The sequence below is a fragment of the Procambarus clarkii genome, chromosome 9 (assembly GCF_040958095.1).
Source record: "Procambarus clarkii isolate CNS0578487 chromosome 9, FALCON_Pclarkii_2.0, whole genome shotgun sequence".
NCBI lineage: Eukaryota > Metazoa > Arthropoda > Malacostraca > Decapoda > Cambaridae > Procambarus > Procambarus clarkii.
The window spans coordinates 43269012-43290787 of NC_091158.1; the positions used below are offsets into that span (position 1 = coordinate 43269012).

A 21776-nucleotide genomic window follows, 5' to 3' on the forward strand; every position below is an offset into this window, starting at 1 on the left:
GGCTAAGCAAGACTAGGTAAGGGTATACTGGGATAGGCTTGGCTACGGTAGGCTAGGAAGAGGTAAACTAGGATAAGCAAGGCTGTGCAAGCACTATGCACAGCTAGAATGAACTATGCTAAGATGGTTTAAGCTGGGCTAGGTTAGGATAAGCTGAATTATGCAGGGCCCCGATTGACCAGTGGAGTCTAATAGTCTAACCTTCTAGCTAGTTTGCTGACCTAAGAGTGTAAATGCCTAGCCCCTAACCTGAGATATATACAATAGTTGTTACATTCTTGTACAGCCACTAGTACGAGTAGCGTTTCGGGCAGGTCCCTGGAATACGATCCCCGCCGCGAAGAATCGTTTTTTCATCCAAGTACACATTTTACTGTTGCGTTAAACAGAGGCTACAGTTAAGGAATTGCGCCCAGTAAATCCTCCCCGGCCAGGATACGAACCCATGACATAGCGCTCGCGGAACGCCAGGCGAGTGTCCTACCACTACACCACCTGCTGCAATATTATTATAAAAGAAATATTACTTATTATAATCGTAAATACTAAATACCTGTTGTGTTGATTTAGGGGCGACGACGATCGTGGGATCGGATGCGAGCCACAAGTGGCCTACACCATGCTTTCTAAGGCGTCCCTCTCATAACAAAAACAAATCCGTGCATTCATACACAAACAGAGATCCCGTGGTTATGCGAATACTTGCAATTCTTTTACTTAAAATAATAACAATTAGATTAATAATAATTAACATAATTTTTACTCAAGATTCATAAAAATCATTAATACTATTTTAAAAGAAGATTTATAAGACATCTAAAAACAGATATACAGACTTTGTGTGATATATATTTCAACATTATATATTAATAGAATGTTGTAACTATTATTTTTAAATATTAGGTAGTTTCCAGCTACGTATATCGCATATAAACGTTGCAAAAAGATTTTAGACTGAATTAACACATTACACATTTATGGAGTAATTAACAACAAAACAATCTTTATTTTCATTGCAGAACATATATCAGAGCATACTAGTGACTCATACATTTAAAATAGTGTGATTTTTAAACAATTCGGTTGTAAACCCGCAGAACGGCCTACCCGCCAAAGACGTAACATAAGAAATGGTATATAATTCATTATTTTAAATTACATATATAATCATTAATAATTTTCGGCAGCTATCGAGGTTCTCCATAGGTAAATTCCTGTACTCTAACAAGATGCTACTTGCTGTTTAGCTGTTTAAATTCTTGGAAAATTGTAATGATCAGCGACATAAAATATAACAATGAAATAATAGCAGGTAACTGTAGGTGAACGAAAAATTAAATTCCAAATTGATTAGATGTTTTTCTAAATATAAAGATCGACCTGAAGGAATTTTGTGAATTATGGACTAATTAAACAAAAAAATAGGTAATTTTACTTGAAGAACAGATACCAGAGAATAGTTAGTGAGTACATTTATATTGTATAATGGGAGAAAGCCCCTGGTAGCCGCGAATTAAAATAACCACCTACATTAATTGATAACTAGGAAATAGTATCTGGAAACTTTATCTGAACGAAAACACAATACCAATTTGTTTAGATGTTTTTCTTAATATAAAGATCAACAGTAAGGAATCTTATTCATTATGGACAAATTAACAAAAAAAAAACGATAATTTTCATTGAGGACCATATATTAGAGCATACTTAGTCACTTATATATTAAAAGTATTGTGTATTTTGAACCATTGGGGTTGTAAACAAACAGAACGGCCTACCCGAAAAGTCGTAACATAAAATGTTGCATATGTTTGCTAATTTATTATTTGATAAATGATTATTATTAATTTACGACAACTATAGAGGTTTCCCATTAGTTAAATTACTGTAGTCTGACTAAATGCTACTACGAAACCTATATAAATCCTGGGAAAGTCACAATGACCAGCGACATTAAAGCATAGAGGGTTAAATAGTAACAGGCAACTGTCGGCGAACGAAAAATTCATTTCCAAATTTATTAGATGTTTTCCTAAATATAAAGATCGATAGGCTGGAATTTTCTGGATTATGGCCTAATTAAGGCAAAAAAATATATATTTTTACTTGAAGAACAAATATCAGAGCATAGTCAGTGAGTTATAGAATAATAAGATTGTGGTATTTCATTGTATAACAAGAGATAGTCCATGGAAGCGATAATAGACGTAGTTTTACACAAAATAACGTCCAAAAACAGCCGTAGAGTCAAACGGCAAATGTTGACGTTCTTTTTAAGAGGACAGGTTGGTTTCTTACCACTTGAGCTCACACCTGCTATGTAACCTGGCTTCGGTTATGCCTTGCAATCAGCTGCCCGATGGCCTGGTTTACCACAGTTGTAATACTTGTGCATATGCCTGTTGGAGGAATTTCCCTCCCCACTCCCGGCATACCGGTCTTAGGCCTTAGCTCCCTTGCCAGTACCATGTAACATGATGATGCTTCTCATGCAGCTTCACCCCTTTCACCTTTCTCCTGGCTCCAGCCCACAGATCAGATTGCTTGGCCATAGACAGATTTGACACAACCTCCTGCTCTTTGAGCTAGACTTGGAGAAACGATTTGCATGCTTCTAAGAACTGTTCGTGAATCATAAGTTGATAGAACTCCCTGCTCCCAGGAGCATTCTCCATGAGTTCACAGTAACGGTTTAGACTCGATTGTAACCGCTGTAACATGAGCACATATGTCTCCCCTTTTTGCAGTTGAGCCCTACGGAAATTCTCCAACATCCGGTCTGCAGTGATGCCAAAATCGTTCAGCAGCGCTGTTGTTAATGTCTCGTAATCTCCGCGCTGGTGGGGACCCAGACTGTGATAAGTGGTTAGTGCCCAACCCTTTATCAACACACTAAGAACAAGTGACCACTTTGATCTTTCCCACCCGCAATCAGTGGCGTGACCTTCGCAACGCTTGATGTATACATCCATCGAGTCGCCCCTCATATCAAAGTTAGCTAGTTTAGGTAGTTTGACAATCTTACCTTGTTCAACGTTAGTCTCTGCTGAACGGCCGCTTGTCTGGTCATCCTGCCTCGCTTGTAACTGCATGAGAGCTATGCGTTCAGTACTCTCTCTGTTCTCCTGATCAGCCCAGAGTTTGATTTCCCTGTTCTGCTGATCGGTCCAGCGTTTCATAGCTTGATCTGCTACTTTATTCCCTCAGAATTCCAACCCCCTAACATTGTTACAGTATTCCTCCAAGGTGAATAAGATTCTTCACCATAGAAACCCCCAACGGAGTATTTACTGGGCTAGATTCCTGCACGACTCCGTTTTCTCTCGCAGCGTGCGTGATACTAGTGACATCATTCTCGGTGACGTTACCCACAGGGGTCTCTACCTCCAAGTTGTCTCTCACTGGGGTCTCTTCCACTGTGTTATCTCTCACCGGGGGTGTCACCACCGATAGCCTCATCCAGTATGATAAGACTCGTGCACGCCACCTCAGTACTACTCTGCATGTGTGCTTGTAGGATCCTCTCTTCCATGGCCCGCAAGTGCTACTCCACTCATTCCTTACACTCTTTCTCAGTAAGAGTGTCATAGTCGTCAGGTCTACGAGCGGTCATGGCCAAGCAAAGATACAGGTAGTGCTGTTTTAACTCTCCACACTCAGACATACTGGTGGTGTGTGTGTACCTAACATGGCATTAAACGTCCTGTTAATACTGCTCGTCACGTTTGAATTTTCAGAGAAATTTAAGTGCGAAACTTTACAACCTAGCTCCTAGGTTCCAACTAAGTCAATCACGTTGGGCACCATAAATGGGGTTTTATATTTTACTTTCCCGACTGCAATGCGTGCGTCACCAATGTACATATGGAAGACGTTTCACGAAGCTGTCGGAATCCAGCAGAGAAAATACGAGAGGAACTGTACAGGGCCTGGGAGTAAGGTCGAGTTAGAGTCCTTGAGGGTCTCTTCTCAGACTAGCCTCACCTGGTCCTGCTCCACGTTGATCGTTGGAATCTTCTCAATGCTTGAAACACTTTTAGGGATTCCTAAGGTTCTCATCACATTTCTAGTTTAGTGAATAATAGACAACTCGGTGTTGAAGACACCTGGAGTTGAAGGCTGAAGTAATAGTTAGCAGTATGCAGAAGTGGTTCAACGGAAACACCACATAAAGTTTACTAGTAGTTTATTTACAAACTTAACCACTAACACAAAGGGTGCTTGATTTACTTAAGATAGGCGTCAAAAAAGCTATGGTTGCATTAGGGAGACTCTTGACGTCTGACTAATTGATTCGGATCCACTCATGGAGAAACACCTAACTTAACACAATTGACAGCCAACTCTTTCTCGATTGTTACACGACAAACCATTAACACAGCAAACCTAACTGCCGGTGTGCAAAGGGGTCACAGGAGTTTCAACCAGATACTCGGGTAATGAAGATGTGCAATAAATCAACAATGGCACTGTCAATGGGACAGGCAACAATCATGCACAATAATAATGTCACACAATAACTAAATGTGTGGTGTATGTGAAGCTCACATTCACTGATGAGTGTAATGTTGTAATACCACACAGATAAACACGCATACACCGTCGGGTGTCTCCACCAGTACCTGGGTCAGGAATGAGAAGGAAGAACCGTGGTTGATCCCTCAGATCAACGCACAGACAGACACAATAATAAAACACAAGATCTTGTACTTACATGACCTCTCCTATTCACTCACTCAGGCACATTTATGAAAGAACTCATAGGTGGCCTGACAGCTGGTTTCACTCGTTACGAAGAAAGACCATTGACGACAGGCTTTCATAACAAACCATACTTGACATGGAGGGTACTTGCAGGAGGGTGTGCTGTATGCCTAACAGACAGACACACAAACACTTGATGGCACTGGTGGTGAGTAAGGTGGTGACATCACGTAGTAGAGTGAGGCAGGGCGAGTGGCAGCTTGAGGCGACTTCACATTCTAGACTGAGTGGCGGCTGGCGGCAGCAGATTATATGGTACCATGCGGTGCACTGTGTAAGAGTCACACACAGATTACTTAAGCAGCGGCACTAAAGTCACTCTAGGTCACTCACAGACGATCTCAATTTGTCACCAAGACCTGACACCAGTCTGTCTCGCTCTGGTGATTTGTCACTCTAGAAGAATAAACAATATAGTCATGATCGCGATTCCAGGCGAGCTATGGTATATCGAAAAGATGCTGAGTTTAACTTGACAGTGAGGAATGGGTGATGATCTGTCTATTGGCCGAATACACAGAAGGACACGACCACCATGTACAGACTTCCTCACATGAATACCCTTGCCAGCGGTTGCAGGGCTCCTCGTGGGTATCACAAACACAAAGTCTAGAAGTGACCAATGGTGTCGCAGGAAAGGTGCCGGAACCAATGATATTGATCGTTACATGATCGGTAGCAGAGGTGACGTCATGAACACGTTACGACCACGTCACAGTTGTTATTCTCCATTGCGCCGATTGAGGCTTACCCCAGAGGTCAGATCTTATCTGTCCTCTCGCTGGTGTCCCCTCTCTACCACGCCTTTCACCTTAAACTGTGTGCTTCCTGACTCCATCCTCGGCTCTGCAACAAGTGCTGGAGGTTTGGGCATGGTGCCCTCCGCTGCTCCGGGACTGTCTCTCTCTGTCCTTTGTGTGGTGGCGAAGGTCACTCTAAGTCGGAGTGCGCTTCTCCCCAGGCTCGTTGCCTCAACTGCGGTGAGGCCCATCCTACCTTCTCCCGTGCGTGTGTCCATTACAAGCTTGAGGCAGCCGTCCTCAACTTGAAGCACCGGGAGCGTTTATCTTTTCCTGAGGCGAGGCGCCAGGTTCGCCGGCTCCCGCCTTATGCTAATATCTCTTATGCTCGCGTGTTGCGCTCTTCCTCTCCTCGTCCTTCCCGCCTTCCTCAGACTCGCAACCGTTTCCAGGCCTTGGACCCTGATGCGCCCACTGCCCCCTCCTCTGTCCCTTTGGGTTCTCTCCCGAAGGATCCTCCTCCTGGTCCTCTGTCTGGGGTTCCCCTTCCTTCTACCCGGTCTGTCGTGTCTTCTGTGTCTTCTTCCTCGTCCCCCTCCGATCCTCCTTCCCATCCTCTTCCTCCATCTATCGGCTCTCCCCGCCGCCTGTCGGTGCGGGCGGATGTCCATCGCTCTCCTAACGGCCGTCGTGTGTGCTCTCGTTCGGCTTCTCCTGTTGAGACACTGGAATCCGTTGCCCGGTACGTAGTTGCTGGGACACCGGTCTCTTTAAGTCAGAAGCGTAAGCCTGGCTCCTCTCCTTCCTCTTCCCCGGCGGGTAAGAAGGCTTCGCTTTCTTCCTCAGCTCCTCCTTCTGGCTCTGTTGCTCCTTCCCCTCCCGTTTCAGTGCTTGCGCCCCCTGTTCCTGCCATGGAGGTTTCTTTGGCCCCTGCTTCCCTTTCGGTTGCTGCTCTTGCTGGGGTGCGCTCCTCTCTTTCTACTCCCCCTCTTCCTGCTGCTGTCCTTGACTGCTCCTCTCCGTTGTCTCCTCCTCCTCCTCCTCCTCCTCCTCCGGACCCTGCCCGCCCACCTCTGATCTGTTCTCCCGTTTCCTTCCCTCCGTCTTTGCTCAGTTTACCCATGCCCCCTAACCCTGACTTTGCTGACCCTGATCCCGACCCTGATATTCTTTAACGTGCTCTGTTGGTCTTTCGCCTTTGTTTCTTCCTTGTTCTCTGTTTTTGTCCTTTCTCTTCTCGTCGTTGTCCATTCTTCAATGGAACGTTCGAGGTTATTACGCCAATTTCCTCGAACTCCAACTTCTGGTTTCGCGGTTTTCGCCCCTTTGTGTCTGTCTCCAGGAGCCGATGCTTGGTGCTCGTCCTGGTCGTTTTCGTGGCTATTCCTTTCTCTCCCCCCCCCCAGCCATTGCTGGGGCTTCTAATTCTTCTGCTCTCTTGATTCGGGCTGATGTTCCCTTTGTTCCTTTACTTTTTCCTTCGCCTCTCCATTGTTCTGCTGCTCGTATCTTTGTGGGGAAATGGTACACAGTTTGTTCCATTTATCTCCCCCCGAGTGTCCCGCTCTCTCTTCCTGATTTGAAACACCTCCTAGACTCCTTGCCGGAGCCTGTGCTCCTGCTGGGTGACTTCAATTGTCGTCATTCTCTTTGGGGTGACGTTCTGACGAATACCCGGGGTCGCCTCCTTGAGCCGTTTCTCCTCTCTTCTTCCCTGTCTCTTCTGAATTCTGGTGAGCCCACTCATTTGGACTCTCGAACTCGCACCCTTTCTTGTCTTGATCTTTCTCTCTGCTCTTCTTCTCTTTACTTAGATTTCACATGGCAGGTTCTTGATGACCTCCATGGAAGTGATCATTTCCCCATCCTTGTTTCCTTTTTCTCTTTTCGCCCTTCCCTCTCTTTCCCTAGGTGGCAGTTTGCTAAGGCGGACTGGACCCTATTTTCCCTCAGTGCTACTCTCTCTGACCTCTCCCTTCTGCCCCTCTCTCGCGCTCTCCTCCTTTTTCATGACACTGTCTTCGACGCTGCCCTCCGCTCTATTCCTCGCTCTTCCTCTCGGGGTCCACGGAAGTGCGTTCCCTGGTGGAATGCGGACTGTGCTCGGGCTGTCCGCTGTAAGCGTGCAGCCTGGAAGAAGCACCGCCGTAGGCAGACGACCGATTCTTTTCTTTTCTTTCGGAGAGCGAGTGCGGTGGCCCGTAGGGCCATCCGTACGGCTAAACGTGAATGTTGGGCATCTTATGTCTCGACAATTACGTCCGAAACCCCTCTGGCCCAGATCTGGAAGCGTATCCGCAAGATAGCGGGTAAGTTCGTTCCCGATGTTTCACCGGTCCTTCACCTCCATGATACTCTTGTGGCGGACCCGTTGCAGGTCGCTTCCGAACTGGGTTCCCACTTTTCTTCTGTTAGCTCTGGTCTTCATCTTCCCCAATCTTTCCTTCTTCGTAAACCTGTCCTTGAGTCTCGTCCTTTAGATTTCTGCACTCATCTTCAGCTTCCCTATAATGATCCCTTCTCTCTCTCTGAACTTCGTTCTGCCCTGGCCCTCTGCGGTTCTACGGCGGCGGGCTCCGATGGTATTCATTATGAGATGCTTCGCCATCTCCCTCCGAGCACGTCTCAGTATTTACTGAGTCTGTATAATCGGATCTGGGAGTCGTCGTCAGTCCCTGAGGACTGGCTCGATGCCGTTGTCCTCCCTGTTCGCAAACCGGGGTCTCTGGGTACTTCCCCTAAGGACTTTCGCCCTATTGCTCTCACAAGTTGTGTCTGCAAACTCTTTGAACGTATGGTTAACGTTCGTCTGATGTGGTTCCTGGAACACCATCACCTCCTCTCCCCTTCTCAATTTGGTTTCCGCAAGTGCCGCAGCACGACAGATGTCCTGGTGAACTTGGAGGTCTATATTCGTACTGCTTTTGCTGCGAAGACCTCCGTTGTTGCCGTCCTTTTTGACCTAGAAAAGGCTTACGACACCACTTGGCGTTATCATATCCTATCTCAACTTCATTCTTTTGGCCTTCGTGGTCATCTCCCTCTCTTTCTCCGCAGCTTCCTCTCTCGTCGTTCCTTTCGGGTGCGCCTTGGTACCGCTCTGTCTCCCTCTTTTCAGCAATACGAAGGTGTGCCCCAGGGTAGTGTTCTGAGCACTACTCTTTTTCTGGTTGCCCTCAATGGTCTTCTTTCCTCTCTTCCTTCTGGTGTCTTCTCCGCTCTCTATGTCGATGATCTTACCCTTTGTTGTCAGGGTGATGATTCGCCTCTCCTTCAACGCCGGCTTCAACTTGCGATTGATGCCGTGTCGTCTTGGGCCACAGGTCATGGCTTCAAGTTCTCTACTTCTAAGACTTGTGCCATGACTTTTACGCGGAAACGGGTTGTTCTTCGTCCCTCTTTGTCACTTTATGGTCATCCCCTTGAATACAAAGATTCCGCGAAGCTTTTGGGGTTATTCCTTGACACTCGTTTGTCTTGGTCTCCCCATATCTCTTACCTCCGTGTTGAGTGCTCTAAGTCCCTTACCCTCCTTCGGGTCTTGTCCCATACTTCTTGGGGGGCAGATAGGCGCACTCTCCTTGCTTTACATTCCTCTCTCGTCCTGTCTAAGCTCGATTATGGTTGCCCTGCTTACTCGTCTGCTTCTCCTTCTACTCTTCGCCGTCTTGATGCTTTGCACCATACTGGGTTGCGCCTCAGTTCTGGTGCCTTTCGTTCGACTCCCGTCCTTAGCTTGTATGTTGACACTGGCTTCCTGTCTCTCCAGGACCGCCGTGATCGCTACTGTCTTCGCTATCTTGCGCGGTCCTTGCAACATCCTTCCTCTCGCCTCTGTCGTGCTTTAACTTTTACCCCTCCTGCGGTTCCTGTTCCTCTTCACCACCTCCCTCTTTCTGTCCGGTTATCTCGCCTCCAGGATTCTCTTCCCATTCGTATTTCTGATGTTTCTCCTCGTGTTGTTCCTTCTTTGCCCCCGTGGAGGGTCCCTCTTCCGCGGTTTTGTACATCCTTGACTCGTATCACTAAAGCTTTTACCCCTCCTACAGTTCTAAAACGCCTTTTCCTCGAGCACTTTTCTTCTCACTCCCGCTCCGTTTCTGTCTTCACCGATGGGTCTAAGTCAGCGGACGGTGTTGGCTACTCTGTTGTTTTTCCTGATCGCACTTATATGTGTCGCTTGCCTCCGGAGACTAGCATCTTTACAGCAGAACTTTATGCTATTCTCTATGCTCTTCGTCTCCTGCTTTCTCGTTGTCAGTCTTCCTTTGTGGTTGTTGTTGACTCTCGTAGTGCCCTCATGGCTCTCGGGTGCTTTAATCCAGTTCATCCGGTAGTTGTCGAGATCCAGCATTGGCTGTTTCTCGTTCACAGTAAATTTAAGTCGGTTGAGTTTTGTTGGGTTCCCAGCCATATTGGCGTGTCTTTAAATGAGCGTGCGGATGCTGCCGCTAAGGAAGCTGTCCGCTCTTGTCCCATCTCTCGTAAAGGCATTCCGTATTCCGACTTTTACCCGGTTATCCATTCCTCAGTCCTTACCCGTTGGCAGGCTTCTTGGTTGTCTGTTACTGGTAACAAGCTACGTACTCTTAAATGTTGTGTTTCCTCGTGGCCGTCCTCCTTCCACCGTAACCGGCGGTGGGAAACAGCTCTGGCGAGGTTGCGTATTGGCCATACTCGCTTAACCCATGGTCACTTGATGGAGCGCCGCCCTGCTCCTTATTGTCCTAGTTGCATTGTCCCTCTTACGGTCGTGCATGTCCTTCTTGAATGTCCTGACTTCCAGGACGAGCGTGTGTCTTGCTTTCCGACCGCCCCTCGCGGTCACCTGTCCCTCGATAGAATTCTTGGTGACTCGGATACTTTTGATATCGTTCGCCTTATGCGTTTTTGTTCTCGTATTGGCATCCTTGGTGATATTTAGCGCCCTCTGATTATTTTGCGTATTTGATGGTGCTACATAGCCTTCCCGGTTTGGTGCCTTCTTTTGATAATTACTTACTTACTTCCTGACTCCATGGCATGAATGCTTAATTCCTCTGTATCTAATTTACACTTGGGCATATGGTGGCCTCCTAATTATAAAAGTATTCCTGGTTATGTGGACATGCTGGGGACACCCCGCATGACAGTTTAAATTCAGGGGTTAACAGAGATTGCGCCCTGTGCATGACTAGGTGCACTGTGCACTGCAATGAGCCATTCAAATCAGCTGTGGGATATCTTGAGAGACCATACTCTCACACATAACTAGGTGAAATGCACCACTGCAATTCAGATACATGTCCGAGGAGAAGCTTGATCCCCCTGTACATAAATTGTTGGATCCAGCAACTCTAGGCATTGTCCCTGAACAACCTAGTTCAGATGATGACTGGACTTACTAACAATACCTAGAGTTAGTTGTTTACAGGGACAATCAATACTGGGTAAGGTTAGCATGGAAGCTGAATCATCTTCAGCAACCTGTAATCCATTTCAAGGCATAAAACCAATTAAGGTCACAGGTGATGGGCTTAAATAGACATCCTGAGAACTTGAAATTGTACCATGATATAATCCAACAACAACTTGATAACTAATTTATCGAGGTTGTAACTAATGACGACCCTAAAGAAGGACACTACCTGCCGCACCATGCAATATTGAAGAATTCAGCTACTACACCAATAAGGATGATATTTAACTGTAGTGCAGAGACCAAGCAGAATAGTGTTTCATTGAATGACGGCCTTCAAACTGGCCCTAGCCTGACTCAAAGGCTATACGACGCGATGTTAAAGTTCCACATAGGGACTTATGCATACACGGCCGACATCTGTAAGGCATTCCCTAGAGTAGGTCTCCAGGAAGAATACCATAACTGCACAAAGTTCCTATGGATCAAGGATCCTAATGATCCAAACAGTGAATTCATCACCAACAGGTTTGCATCAATTTTAATTGGTACTACTTCTTTGCTGTTTCTGCTTCAAAGTACCTTAGACAAACACTTGAAGTAAATAGCCCAAGTAAAACTGAAATTAGCAACATCTTGTAGGCCAATTTCCAAGGAACAACTAGCAGTGAAAGTAAACTGCTGAACATATACCATGAGGCCAATCGAGAATTATTGGGAGCAAATATGCCTCTTCAGTCATGGGTCTCCAATAATACCAATTTAAATCAACAGATCGAAACAGAATTTCCAGACTACAAGGCGTCGAATGGAATACAACTTCAGATTAGTTGACTATCAAATAAGTGGAGCCATATGACAAGTGGACAACATGTAGCCATATCCTAACAGATTTTGGAGGAATCATTGACAGCCTAATCAGGCCATAGTAACCATACAGCTAAGAAAATTATAACATTTGTAGTATTAATTACCTGTAGCTTGATATAAGCCACCATATGTGGTATAATTTATATGAAAGAGAAAATAAATATTCATGGTTTGTTTATCTCCATCAATATGGGATAACTGCAAACATTTGTGTCCAACTATGTGCAGGTAAATTCTGGAACGCTGAATCTTACATATAGTCCACTTAGAATCATAAATTTAATATTGAAGTAACTAAAGAACATCAAGTAAATTAAATACAAATTAAATATTCACAAAGAATAAAAACAAATAACTGCCTGCTAGGTTTACCCCATAGTAATAATAGATAATACAAATATATTAGGCAGGATATAAGAAACATTGATAAAAGAGCAAGAGAGGAGAGAAATACTTTAACAAAGGTACCTTAACTTTAGGGAGATAATAAGTACAGCACTGATGAAAGCTTAGTAAGATTAAGAGATAATAGAGAAGAATAAAGGCAACGAGAATGAGGAAGGACAGGTGAAAAACATGGTTTGGGAGATATTAAAGAAATATATCAGATGTCATGGTTAAGTGGTAAAACGGTGAGAGACATACTAATGAGTAAGAATGAGTGGAATACTGAGGAAGATGGAAAGGCCAGCAAGAAATGGATTACAAAAATTGAAGTGTGAAAAGTATTGAGAAAGATGTTGAAATACGAAACTGAAAAGCAGTAATTCTGGAACAGAGGTATGAGGACTGAGAGGTAGGAGACATCTCTACATGGAACATGCTGTAGAACACAAGCCTATGGGGAACCAGACGTACGAAACATCTCCTAATGGTAGATGTTGTATCAAGCCTATGGGGTTACCTTAAGGTGGTTGGTTTACCTTGAAGTGGTTTCGGGGCTTAACGTCCCCGCGGCCCAGTCGTCGACCATGCCTCCTCCAGACGTAAGAAACCAGACGTAGGAAGCATCTCCACAAGGAAGATATTGTAGAACACAAACCTATGGTGAACTAGAGGCAGGAGACATCTCTACAAGGAACACGTAGAACACATACCAACGGAACACTAGAGGTAGTAGACATCTCTACAAGGAACATGTAGAACACAAACCTGTGGGGAACTAGAGGCAGTAGACATCTCTACAAGGAACATGTAGAACACAAACCTGTGGGGAACTAGAGGCAGTAGACATCTCTACAAGGAACATGTAGAACACAAACCTGTGGGGAACTAGAGGCAGTAGACATCTCTACAAGGAACATGTTGTAAAACACAAATATTCAAGGAATAATATGAATAAGACATATGTGAAGGAGAAGTAGTGAGAGGAAAAGCAAGTAGGAAATATTTAAGAGGTGAGGAACAACATTACGATGTTTCAAATGACGAAAATTAAGAAATGGTGACACGAGGTTTAATTAGGATATGTTGACATTATGTCTAATAACATTGTCTTCATGTGTTTTATCATAAAATTTGTTTTCCTGTATTATCACATGTAATGCTATTTTCTCTGGTAACAGGGGAGCGCTCTCCTGAGTCAACATGGAGGAACGTGATACAAGGAGGACACACCCGGCTCGCTCACCAGCTTCTGCAAAGAGACATAACATATACCAATAATGACTATGGTAAGTTGCACCTTCAGTATTGAACTTGAGATTTTATATCCTGTCTTTCCCACTGACGGTCGTCAAATGGATTGACTCCTGTCCAACATTTTTATCTCACAAATATATATTAACTTGTGATTATTATGGTTTATTGAAATTCAGATTTGTGTGCAGGTACTAGAAACTGCTGACTTATTTCTGGGTCATGCACATGTGTTGTGTAAATGTGTTTACTGTGTAAACCCATTTTACGGGCGAGGAGGAAGGCAAGGAGGAAGGAGAAGGTGGACAAGAAGGAAGGAGGAAGAGGAGGAAAGAAGGAGGAGGATAAGGGCGAGGAGGAAGTAGAAGGAGGAGGAGGGCAAGGAGGGAGGAATCAGGAGAAGGACGAGGAAGAAAGAGGAGAGCGAGGAGGAAGGAAGGAGAAGATCAAAGATGAAGGAAGAGGGCTAGGTGGGAGGAGGAGGGGTGAGGAGGAAGGAGGAGGAGCAGGGCGAGGAGGAAGGAGAAGGAGGGCGAAGAGGAAGGATGAGGAAAAGAGAGGAGGGCGAAGAGGAAGGAGGAGGAGGGAAAGGAGAAGAAGAAGGGCGAGGAAGAAGGAGGAGGAGGAAGGCGAGGAGGAAGGAGGAGGAGGAGGGCGAGAAGAAAGGAAGGGGAGGAGGGCTAGGAGGAAGGAGGAGGGCGAGGAGAAAGGTGGAGGAGGTGGGCTAGGAGGAAGGAGGCTGAGGGCGAGGAGGAAGGAAGAGGACGAGGAGGAAGGAGGAGGAGCAGGGCAAAGAGGAAGGAGGAGGAGCAAGGCAAGGAGGAGGAGCAGGGCAAAGAGGAAGGAGGAGGAGCAAGGCAAGGAGGAAGGAAGAGGAGCAGGGCAAGGAGGAAGGAAGAGGAGCAGGGCAAGGAGGAAGGAGGAGGAGCAAGGCAAGGAGGAAGGAAAAGGAGCAGGGCAAGGAGGAAGGAGGAAGAGCAAGGCAAGGAGGAAGGACGAGGTGGAAGGAAAAGGAGGAGGAGGAGGAGGAGGGCAAGGAGGAAGGAAGAGGTGGCGAGGAAGAAGGTGGAGCAGGGCAAGGAGGTGGAGGAGGGCGAGTAGGAAGCAAAAGGAGGAGGGCGAGTAGGAAGCAGGAGGAGGAGGGCTAGGAGAAAGGAGGAGGAGGAGGGCGAAGAGGAAAGAAGGAGAAGGAGGAGGGCGAGGAGGAAGGAGGAAGAGGAGGAGTGCGAGGAGGAAGGAGGAGGAACGCGAGGAGAAAGGCGATGAGGAAGGCGAAGAGGAAGGAAGAGTACGAGGAGGAGGGAGAAGAAGGGCGAGGACGAGGAAGAGGGTGAGGTGGAGGAGGAGGACAGCGAAGAGGAAGGAGGAGAAGGAGAGAGAGGAGGAAGGAGGAAAAGGAGGAGGAGGAGGAGGAGGAGGAGGAGGAGGGCGAGGAAGAGGAAGAAGGAGCAGGGCAAGGAGGAAGGAGGAGCAGGGAAAGGAGGAAAGAGGAGGAGCAGGGCAACGAACAAGGAGGAAGAGCAGACCATGGAGGAAGAGGAAAAGAGCGAGAAGGAAGGAAGGAGGAGAAGGAGGAGGAAGGAAGGAGGAGGAGAAGGCATGGAGGAAGGAAGGAGGAGGAGGAGGAGAAGGAGGAGAAGGAGGAGGAGGGTCAGGAAGAAGGAGGAGGAAGAGGGCGAGGAGAAAGAAGGAGGACCAAGAGGAAGGAGGAGGAGGAGCAGACCGAGGAGGAAGGAGGAGAACCAGGGCGAGGAGGAATGAGGAGGAGGGTGATCAGGAAGGAGGAGGAGCAGGGCAAGAAGGAAAGAAGGAGGGGGGAGGGCGAGGAGTAAGGAGGAGGATTAGGGTGAGGAGGAAGGAGAAGGATGATGGCGAGGAGGAAGTAGGAGGAAAAAGGCAAGGTGGAAGGAGGAGGAAGAGGGCGAGGACGAAGGAGGAGGAGGAGGGCGAGAAGGAAGGAGGAGGAGGAAGGCGAGGAGGAAGGAAGAGGGGAGCGAGAAGGAAGGAAGAGGACGAGAAGGAGGAGGGCGAGGAGGAAAGAGGAGGAGCAGGTCGAGGAGGAAGGAGGAGGAGAAGGGTAAAGAAGAATGAGGAGGAGCAGGGCAAGGCGTAAGAAGAAGGAGCTGGGCAAGGATTAAGGAGGAAGAACAAGGCAAGGAGGAAGGAGGAGGAGCGCAAGGAGGAAGGAGGAGGGCGAGGAGAAAGGAGGAGGAGGAGTAGGAGAAGCAGGGCGAGGAGGAAAGAAGGAGGAGGAGCTGGGAGAGCAGGACAGAAGGAGGAGGAGGAGGAGGGCGAGGAGAAAGGAAGGAGGAGGAGGAGAATGAGGGAGGCAAGGAGGAGGAGAGGAAGGAGGAGGAAGGAAAGATGAGGAGGAAAATGAGGGCGATGAGAACAGAAGGAGGAGGAAGAGGAGGAGGAGGAGGAGGGCGAGGAGGAAGGACGACGAGGAGGAGGAGGGCGAGGATAAAGGAGAAGGGCGAGGAGGAAGGAGGAGAAGGGCGAGGAAGAAGGAGGAGGAGGGCGAGGAGGAAGGAGGAGGAAGGCGAAGAGGAAGGAAGAGTACGAGGAGGAGGGAGAAGAAGGGCGAGGACGAAGGAGGAGGAGGAGGAAGGAAGAGTACGAGGAGGAAGAGGAGGAGGAGGAGGGCAAGGACGAGGAAGAGGGTGAGGAGGAGGACAGCGAAGAGGAAGGAGGAGAAGGAGAGAGAGGAGGAAGGAGGAAAAGGAGGAGGAGGAGGAGTGCGAGGAGGAAGGAGGAGGAAGGAGGAGGAGGAGGAGGAGGAGGGCGAGGAAGAGGAAGAAGGAGCAGGGCAAGGAGGAAGGAGGAGCAGGGAAAGGAGGAAGGAGGAGGAGCAGGGCAACGAACAAGGAGGAAGATCAGACCATGGAGGATAGGAAAAGAGCGAGAAGGAAGGAAGGAGGAGAAGGAGGAGGAAGGAAGGAGGAGGAGGAGGAGAAGGCATGGAGGAAGGAAGGAGGAGGAGGAGGGTCAGGAAGAATGAGGAGGAAGAGGGCGAGGAGAAAGAAGGAGGACCAGGAGGAAGGAGGAGTAGGAGCAGACCGAGGAGGAAGGAGGAGAACCAGGGCGAGGAGGAATGAGGAGGGTGATCAGGAAGGAGGAGGAGCAGGGCAAGAAGGAAAGAAGGAGGGGGAGGGCGAGGAGTAAGGAGGGGGATTAGGGTGAGGAGGAAGGAGAAGGATGATGGCGAGGAGGAAGTAGGAGGAAAAAGGCAAGGTGGAAGGAGGAGGAAGAGGGCGAGGACGAAGGAGGAGGAGGAGGGCGAGAAGGAAGGAGGAGGAGGAAGGCGAGGAGGAAGGAAGAGGGGAGCGAGAAGGAAGGAAGAGGATGAGAAGGAGGAGGGCGAGGAGGAAAGAGGAGGAGCAGGTTGAGGAGGAAGGAAGGAAGAGGACGAGGAGGAAGGAGGAGGAGGGCGAGGAGGAAAGAGGAGAAGCAGGTCGAGGAGAAGGAGGAGCAGGGTGAGGAGGAAGGCGGATGAGGAGGGTGAGGAGGAAGGAGGAGGAGGAGGAGGAGGGCGAGGAGGAAGGAGGAGGACAAAGGCAAAAAGGAATAAGGAGGAGGAGGAGGGCGAGGAGGAATGAGGAGGAGAAGGGTAAAGAAGAATGAGGAGGAGCAGGGCAAGGCGTAAGAAGAAGGAGCTGGGCAAGGAGGAAGGAGGAGGAACAAGGCAAGGAGGAAGGAGGAGGAGCGCAAGGTGGAAGGAGGAGGGCGAGGAGGAAGGAGGAGGAGGAGGAGGAGAAGCAGGGCGAGGAGAAAGGAAGGAGGAGGAGGAGAATGAGGGAGGCAAGGAGGAAGAAAGGAGGAGGAGAGGAAGGAGGAGGAAGGAAAGATGAGGAGGAAAATGAGGGCGATGAGAACAGAAGGAGGAGGAAGAGGAGGAGGAGGAGGAGGGCGAGGAGGAAGGACGACGAGGAGGAGGAGGGCGAGGATAAAGGAGAAGGGCGAGGAGGAAGGAGGAGAAGGGCGAGGAAGAAGGAGGAGGAGGGCGAGGAGGAAGGAGGAGGAGGGCGAGAAGGAAGGAGGAAGAGGAGGGTAATTAGGAGGAAGAGGGCGAGAAGGAGAAGGGCGAGAAGGAAGGAGGAGGAGAAGGGCGAGGAGGAAGGAGGATGAGGAGAGGAAAGAGGAGGCCGAGGAGGAAGGAAAGAAGAGGAGGAGGAGGGCGAGGAAGAAGGACGACGAGGAGGAGGGCGAGGAGGAAGGAAACGGGCTAGGTGGAAGGAGGAAGAGGAGGGCGAGGAGAAAGTAAAAGGACGAGGAGGAGGGAGAAGAGCGAGGAGGAAGGAGGAGGAGCAGGGCGAGGAGAAAGGAGGAACAGGGCGAGGAGGAAGGAGGAGGAGTAGGGCGAGGAGGAAGGAAGAGGGGGAGGAGGAGGAGGAGGAGGAGGAGGGCGAGCAGGAAGAAGGAAGAGGAACATGGCCAGGAGTAAGAAGGAGGAACATAGCCAGGAGGAAAGAGGAGGAGCTGGGAAAGGAGGAGGAGGGCAAGGAGGAGGAGGGCGAGGAGGAAGGAGGAAAAAGGAGAAGAGGAAGGAGGAGGAGGAGGAGGAGGAGGAAGGAAGGAAGGAAGGAGGAGGAGGAAGACGACGACGACGAAGAGGAAGGAAGGAGTAGGAGGAGGAGAAGGGCGAGGAGGAAGGAAGGAGGGGGGCAAGGATGAAGGAAGGAGGAGGAAAAGGAGGAGTGTAATGCGGAAAGAAGGAAGAAGAGGAAAAGAGCGAGAAGGAAGGAAGGAGGAGGAGGAAGAAAAGGGCGAAAAGGATGTAAGGAGGAGGAGCAGGAGGAGGAGGAGGAGGAGGAGGAGGAGGAGGAGGAGGAGGAGGAAGAAAGAGGAGGAGGAGGGCGAGGAGGAAGGAAGGAGGAGGGCAAGTAGGAAGGAAGGAGGAGGAGAAGGAGTAGGAAGGAAGGAGGAGGAAAAGGAGTAGGAGGAGGGAGAGAAGGAGGAGGATGAGGCAAAGGAGAAGGGCTAGGAAGAAGGAGGAGGAAGAGGAAGGAGGAGCAGGGAAAGGAGGAAAGAGGAGGAGCAGGGCAACGAACAAGGAGGAAGAGCAGACCATGGAGGAAGAGGAAAAGAGCGAGAAGGAAGGAAGGAGGAGAAGGAGGAGGAAGGAAGGAGGAGGAAGAGAAGGCGAGGAGGAAAGAAGGAGGAGGATGAAGAGAAGGAGGAAGAGGGCCAGGAAGAAGGAGGAGGAAGAGGGCGAGGAGAAAGAAGGAGGACCAGGAGGAAGGAGGAGGAGGAGCAGACCGAGGAGGAAGGAGGAGAAGCAGGGCGAGGAGGAATGAGGAGGAGGGTGATCAGGAAGGAGGAGGAGCAGGGAAAGAAGGAAAGAAGGAGGGGGAGGAGGGCGAGGAGTAAGGAGGAGGATTAGGGTGAGGAGGTAGGAGAAGGATGATGGCGAGGAGGAAGGAGGAGGAAAAAGGCAAGGTGGAAGGAGGAGGAAGAGGGCGAGGAGGAAGGAGGAGGAGGAGGGCGAGAAGGAAGGAGGAGGAGGAAGGCGAGGAGGAAGGAAGAGGGGAGCGAGAAGGCAGGAAGAGGACGAGGAGGAGGAGGGCGAGGAGGAAAGAGGAGGAGCAGGTCGAGGAGGAAGGAGGAGAAGGAGCAATGTGAGGAGGAAGGCGGATGACGAGGGTGAGGAGGAAGGAGGAGGAGGAGGGCGAGGAGGAAGGAGGAGGAGAAGGGTAAAAAAAGAATGAGGAGGAGCAGGGCAAGGAGAAAGGAGGAGGAGCAGGACAACGAACAAGGAGGAGGAGCGGGGCAAGGGGGAAGAAGAATTAAGGAGCTGGGAGAGGAAGAAGGAGGCGAAACAAGGCAAGGAGGAAGGAGGAGGAGCGCAAGGAGGAAGGAGGAGGGCGAGGAGGAAGGAGGAGGAGGAGGAGGAGGGGCAGGGCGAGGAGGAAGGAAAAAGGAGGAGCTGGGAGAGTAAGACAGAAGGAGGAGGAGGGTGAGGAGAAAGGAAGGAGGAGGAGGAGAATGAGGAAGGCAAGGAGGAAAAAAGGAGAGGAAGGAGGAGGAAGGAAAGAAGAGGAGGAAAAGGAGGGCGAGGAGAACAGAAGGAGGAGGAAGAGGAGGAGGAGGGCGAGGAGGAAGGACGACGAGGAGGAGGAGGGCGAGGCGGAAGGAGAAGGGCGAGGAGGAAGGACGACGAGGAGGAGGGCGAGGAGGAAGGAGGAGGAGGAGGGCGAGGAGGAAGGAGGAGGAGCAGGGCGAGGAGGAAGGAGGAAGAGTAGGGCGTGGAGGAAGGAGGACGGAGAGGAGGAGGAGGAGGGCGAGCAGGAAGAAGGAGGAGTAGGGCAAGGAGGAAGTAGGAGGAGCAGGGGAACGAACAAGGAAAAAGAGCAGGGCAAGGAGGAAGGAGGAGGAACATGGCCAGGAGTAAGGAGGAGGAACATAGCCAGGAGGAAGGAGGAGGAGCAGGGAAAGGAGGAGGAGGAGGGCGAGGAGGAAGGAGGAGAAAGGCGAAGAGGAAGGAGGAGGGCGAGGAGGAAGAAAGGAGGGGGGCAAGGATGAAGGAAGGAGGAGGAAAAGGAGGAGGAGGAGTGTGATGAGGAAAGAAGGAGGAAGAGGAAAAGAGCGAGAAGGAAGGAAGGAGGAGGAGGAAGAAAAGGGCGAAGAGGATGTAAGGAGGAGGAGCAGGAGGAGGAGGAGAAGGAGGAGGAGGAGGAGGAAAGAGGAGGAGGAGGGCGAGGAGGAAGGAAGGAGGAGGGCAAGTAGGAAGGAAGGTGGAGGAGAAGGAGTAGGAGGCGAGGAAGGAAATAGGAGGATGAGGAAAAGGAGAAGGGCTAGGAAGAAGGAGGAGGAAGAGGGTGAGGAGAAAGAAGGAGGACGAGTTGGAAGGAGGAGGAGGAGGACGGCAAGGAGGAAGGAGGAGGAGCAGACCGAGGAGAAAGGAGGATGAGCTGGTCAAGGAGGAAAGAGGAAGAGCACGGCAAGGAGGAAGGAGGAGAAGCAAGGCGAGGAGGAATGAGGAGGAGGCCGATCAGGAAGGAGGAGGAGTAGGGAAAGAAAGAAGGAGGAGGAGTAGGTCAAGGAGGATGGAGGAGAAGCAGGGCAAATAGAAGGAGGAGGAGGGCGAGGAGGAAGGAGGAGGAGGAGGAGGACGAGGAGGAAGGAAGGAGGAGAAGGAAAGAAGGAGGGGGAGGAGGAGGAGGAGGAGGAGGAGGAGGAAAGAAGGAGGGGGAGGAGGATGAGGAGGAGGGCAAGGAGGAGTGTGAGGAGGAAGGAGAAGGAGGAGGGCAAGGTGGAAGGAGGAGGAAGAGGGCGAGGAGGAAGGAGGGAGAGGAGGGCAATTAGGAGGAGGACGAGGGCGAGGAGAAGGAGGAGGGCGAGGAGGAAGGGGCAGGAGGGCGAGAAGGAAGGAGGAGGAGGAGGAAGGAAGAGGAGAACGACAAGGAAGAGGACGAAGAGGAAGGAGGAGGAGTTCGAGGAGGAGCAGGTCGAGGAGGAAGGAGGAGGAGAAGGGCAATGAGGAATGAGGAGGAGGAGGAGGAGGGCGAGGAGGAAGGAGGAGGAGAAGGGCAATGAGGAATGAGGAGGAGCAGGGCAAGGAGAAAGAAGGAGGAGGAGCTGGACAAGGAGAAGGGGGAGGGCAAGGAGGAAAAGGGCAAGGAGGAAGGAGGAGGGCGAGGAGGAAGAAGGAGGAGGAGGAGGAGGAGGAGCAGGGCGAGGAGGAAGGACGGAGGAGGAGAAGGGAGAGTAGGAAGGAAGGAGGAGGAGGAGGAGGAGGGCGAGGAGGAAGGAAGGAGGAGGAGTAGGAGAAGGAGGAAGGCGAGGAGGAGGAGAGGAAAGAGGAGGGCGATGAGGAAGAAAAGGAGGACGAGGAGGAAAGAAGAAGGAGTAGGAGGAGGGCGAGGAGGGCGATGAGGAAGAAAAGAGGAGGAAAAGGAGGACGAGGAGGAAAGAAGGAGGAGGAGGAGGAGTAGGAGGAGGGCGAGGAGGAAGGAAGGAGAAGGGCGAGGAGGAAGGAGGAGGAGGGCGAGGAGGAAGAGAGGGGTAATTAGGAGGAGGGTGATGAGGAAGGAGGAGGAGGAGGAGGAGGAAGGAGAAAGAGAAGGGTTATTAGGAGGGTGAGGAGGAAGAAGGAGGAGGAGGAGGAGGAAGAGGAGCAGGGCGAGGAGGAAGGAAGGAGGAGGAGCAGGGAGAGTAGGACAGAATGAGAAGGAGGACGACGAGGAGAAAGGAAGGAGGAGGGCGAGGAGGAATGAAAGAAGAGAATGAAAAGGAGGGCGAGGAGGGGGAAGAGGAGGAGAGCGAGAAGGAAGGACGACGAGGAGGAGGATTGCGAGGAGGAAGGAAGGAGAAGAGCGAGGAGAAAGGAGGAGGAGGGCGAGGAGGAAGGAGGAAGAGGAGGGTTA

The 21776-nt window shown here is 50.1% G+C and overlaps 1 protein-coding gene and 1 long non-coding RNA gene across 3 annotated transcripts in view; one reads left to right on the forward strand and one right to left on the reverse strand.

Moving 5' to 3' along the window:
• LOC138362747 (uncharacterized) overlaps positions 1-693 on the reverse strand; it is a 12964-nt gene extending 12271 nt beyond the window's left edge. The window contains exon 1 of one of the 2 annotated variants that reach the window (XR_011227919.1): positions 554-693. This is a non-coding gene — a long non-coding RNA (uncharacterized lncRNA). Of the gene's footprint in view, positions 1-249; positions 497-553 lie in introns of those variants that run through there. The other variant, XR_011227918.1, reaches the window with a different exon arrangement.
• Positions 694-19966: 19273 nt separating this feature from the next.
• On the forward strand, positions 19967-20320 carry LOC138362920 (uncharacterized). The gene has a single exon (XM_069321499.1). It carries the CDS (start codon positions 19967-19969, stop codon positions 20318-20320), a length of 354 nt encoding a protein of 117 aa, XP_069177600.1.
• Positions 20321-21776: the final 1456 nt, after the last annotated feature.

Bases quoted from the DNA above. Each gene is read 5' to 3' on its own strand.
- LOC138362920 (XM_069321499.1), top strand. From the start codon at position 19,967: ATGAGGAAAGAAGGAGGAAGAGGAAAAGAGCGAGAAGGAAGGAAGGAG.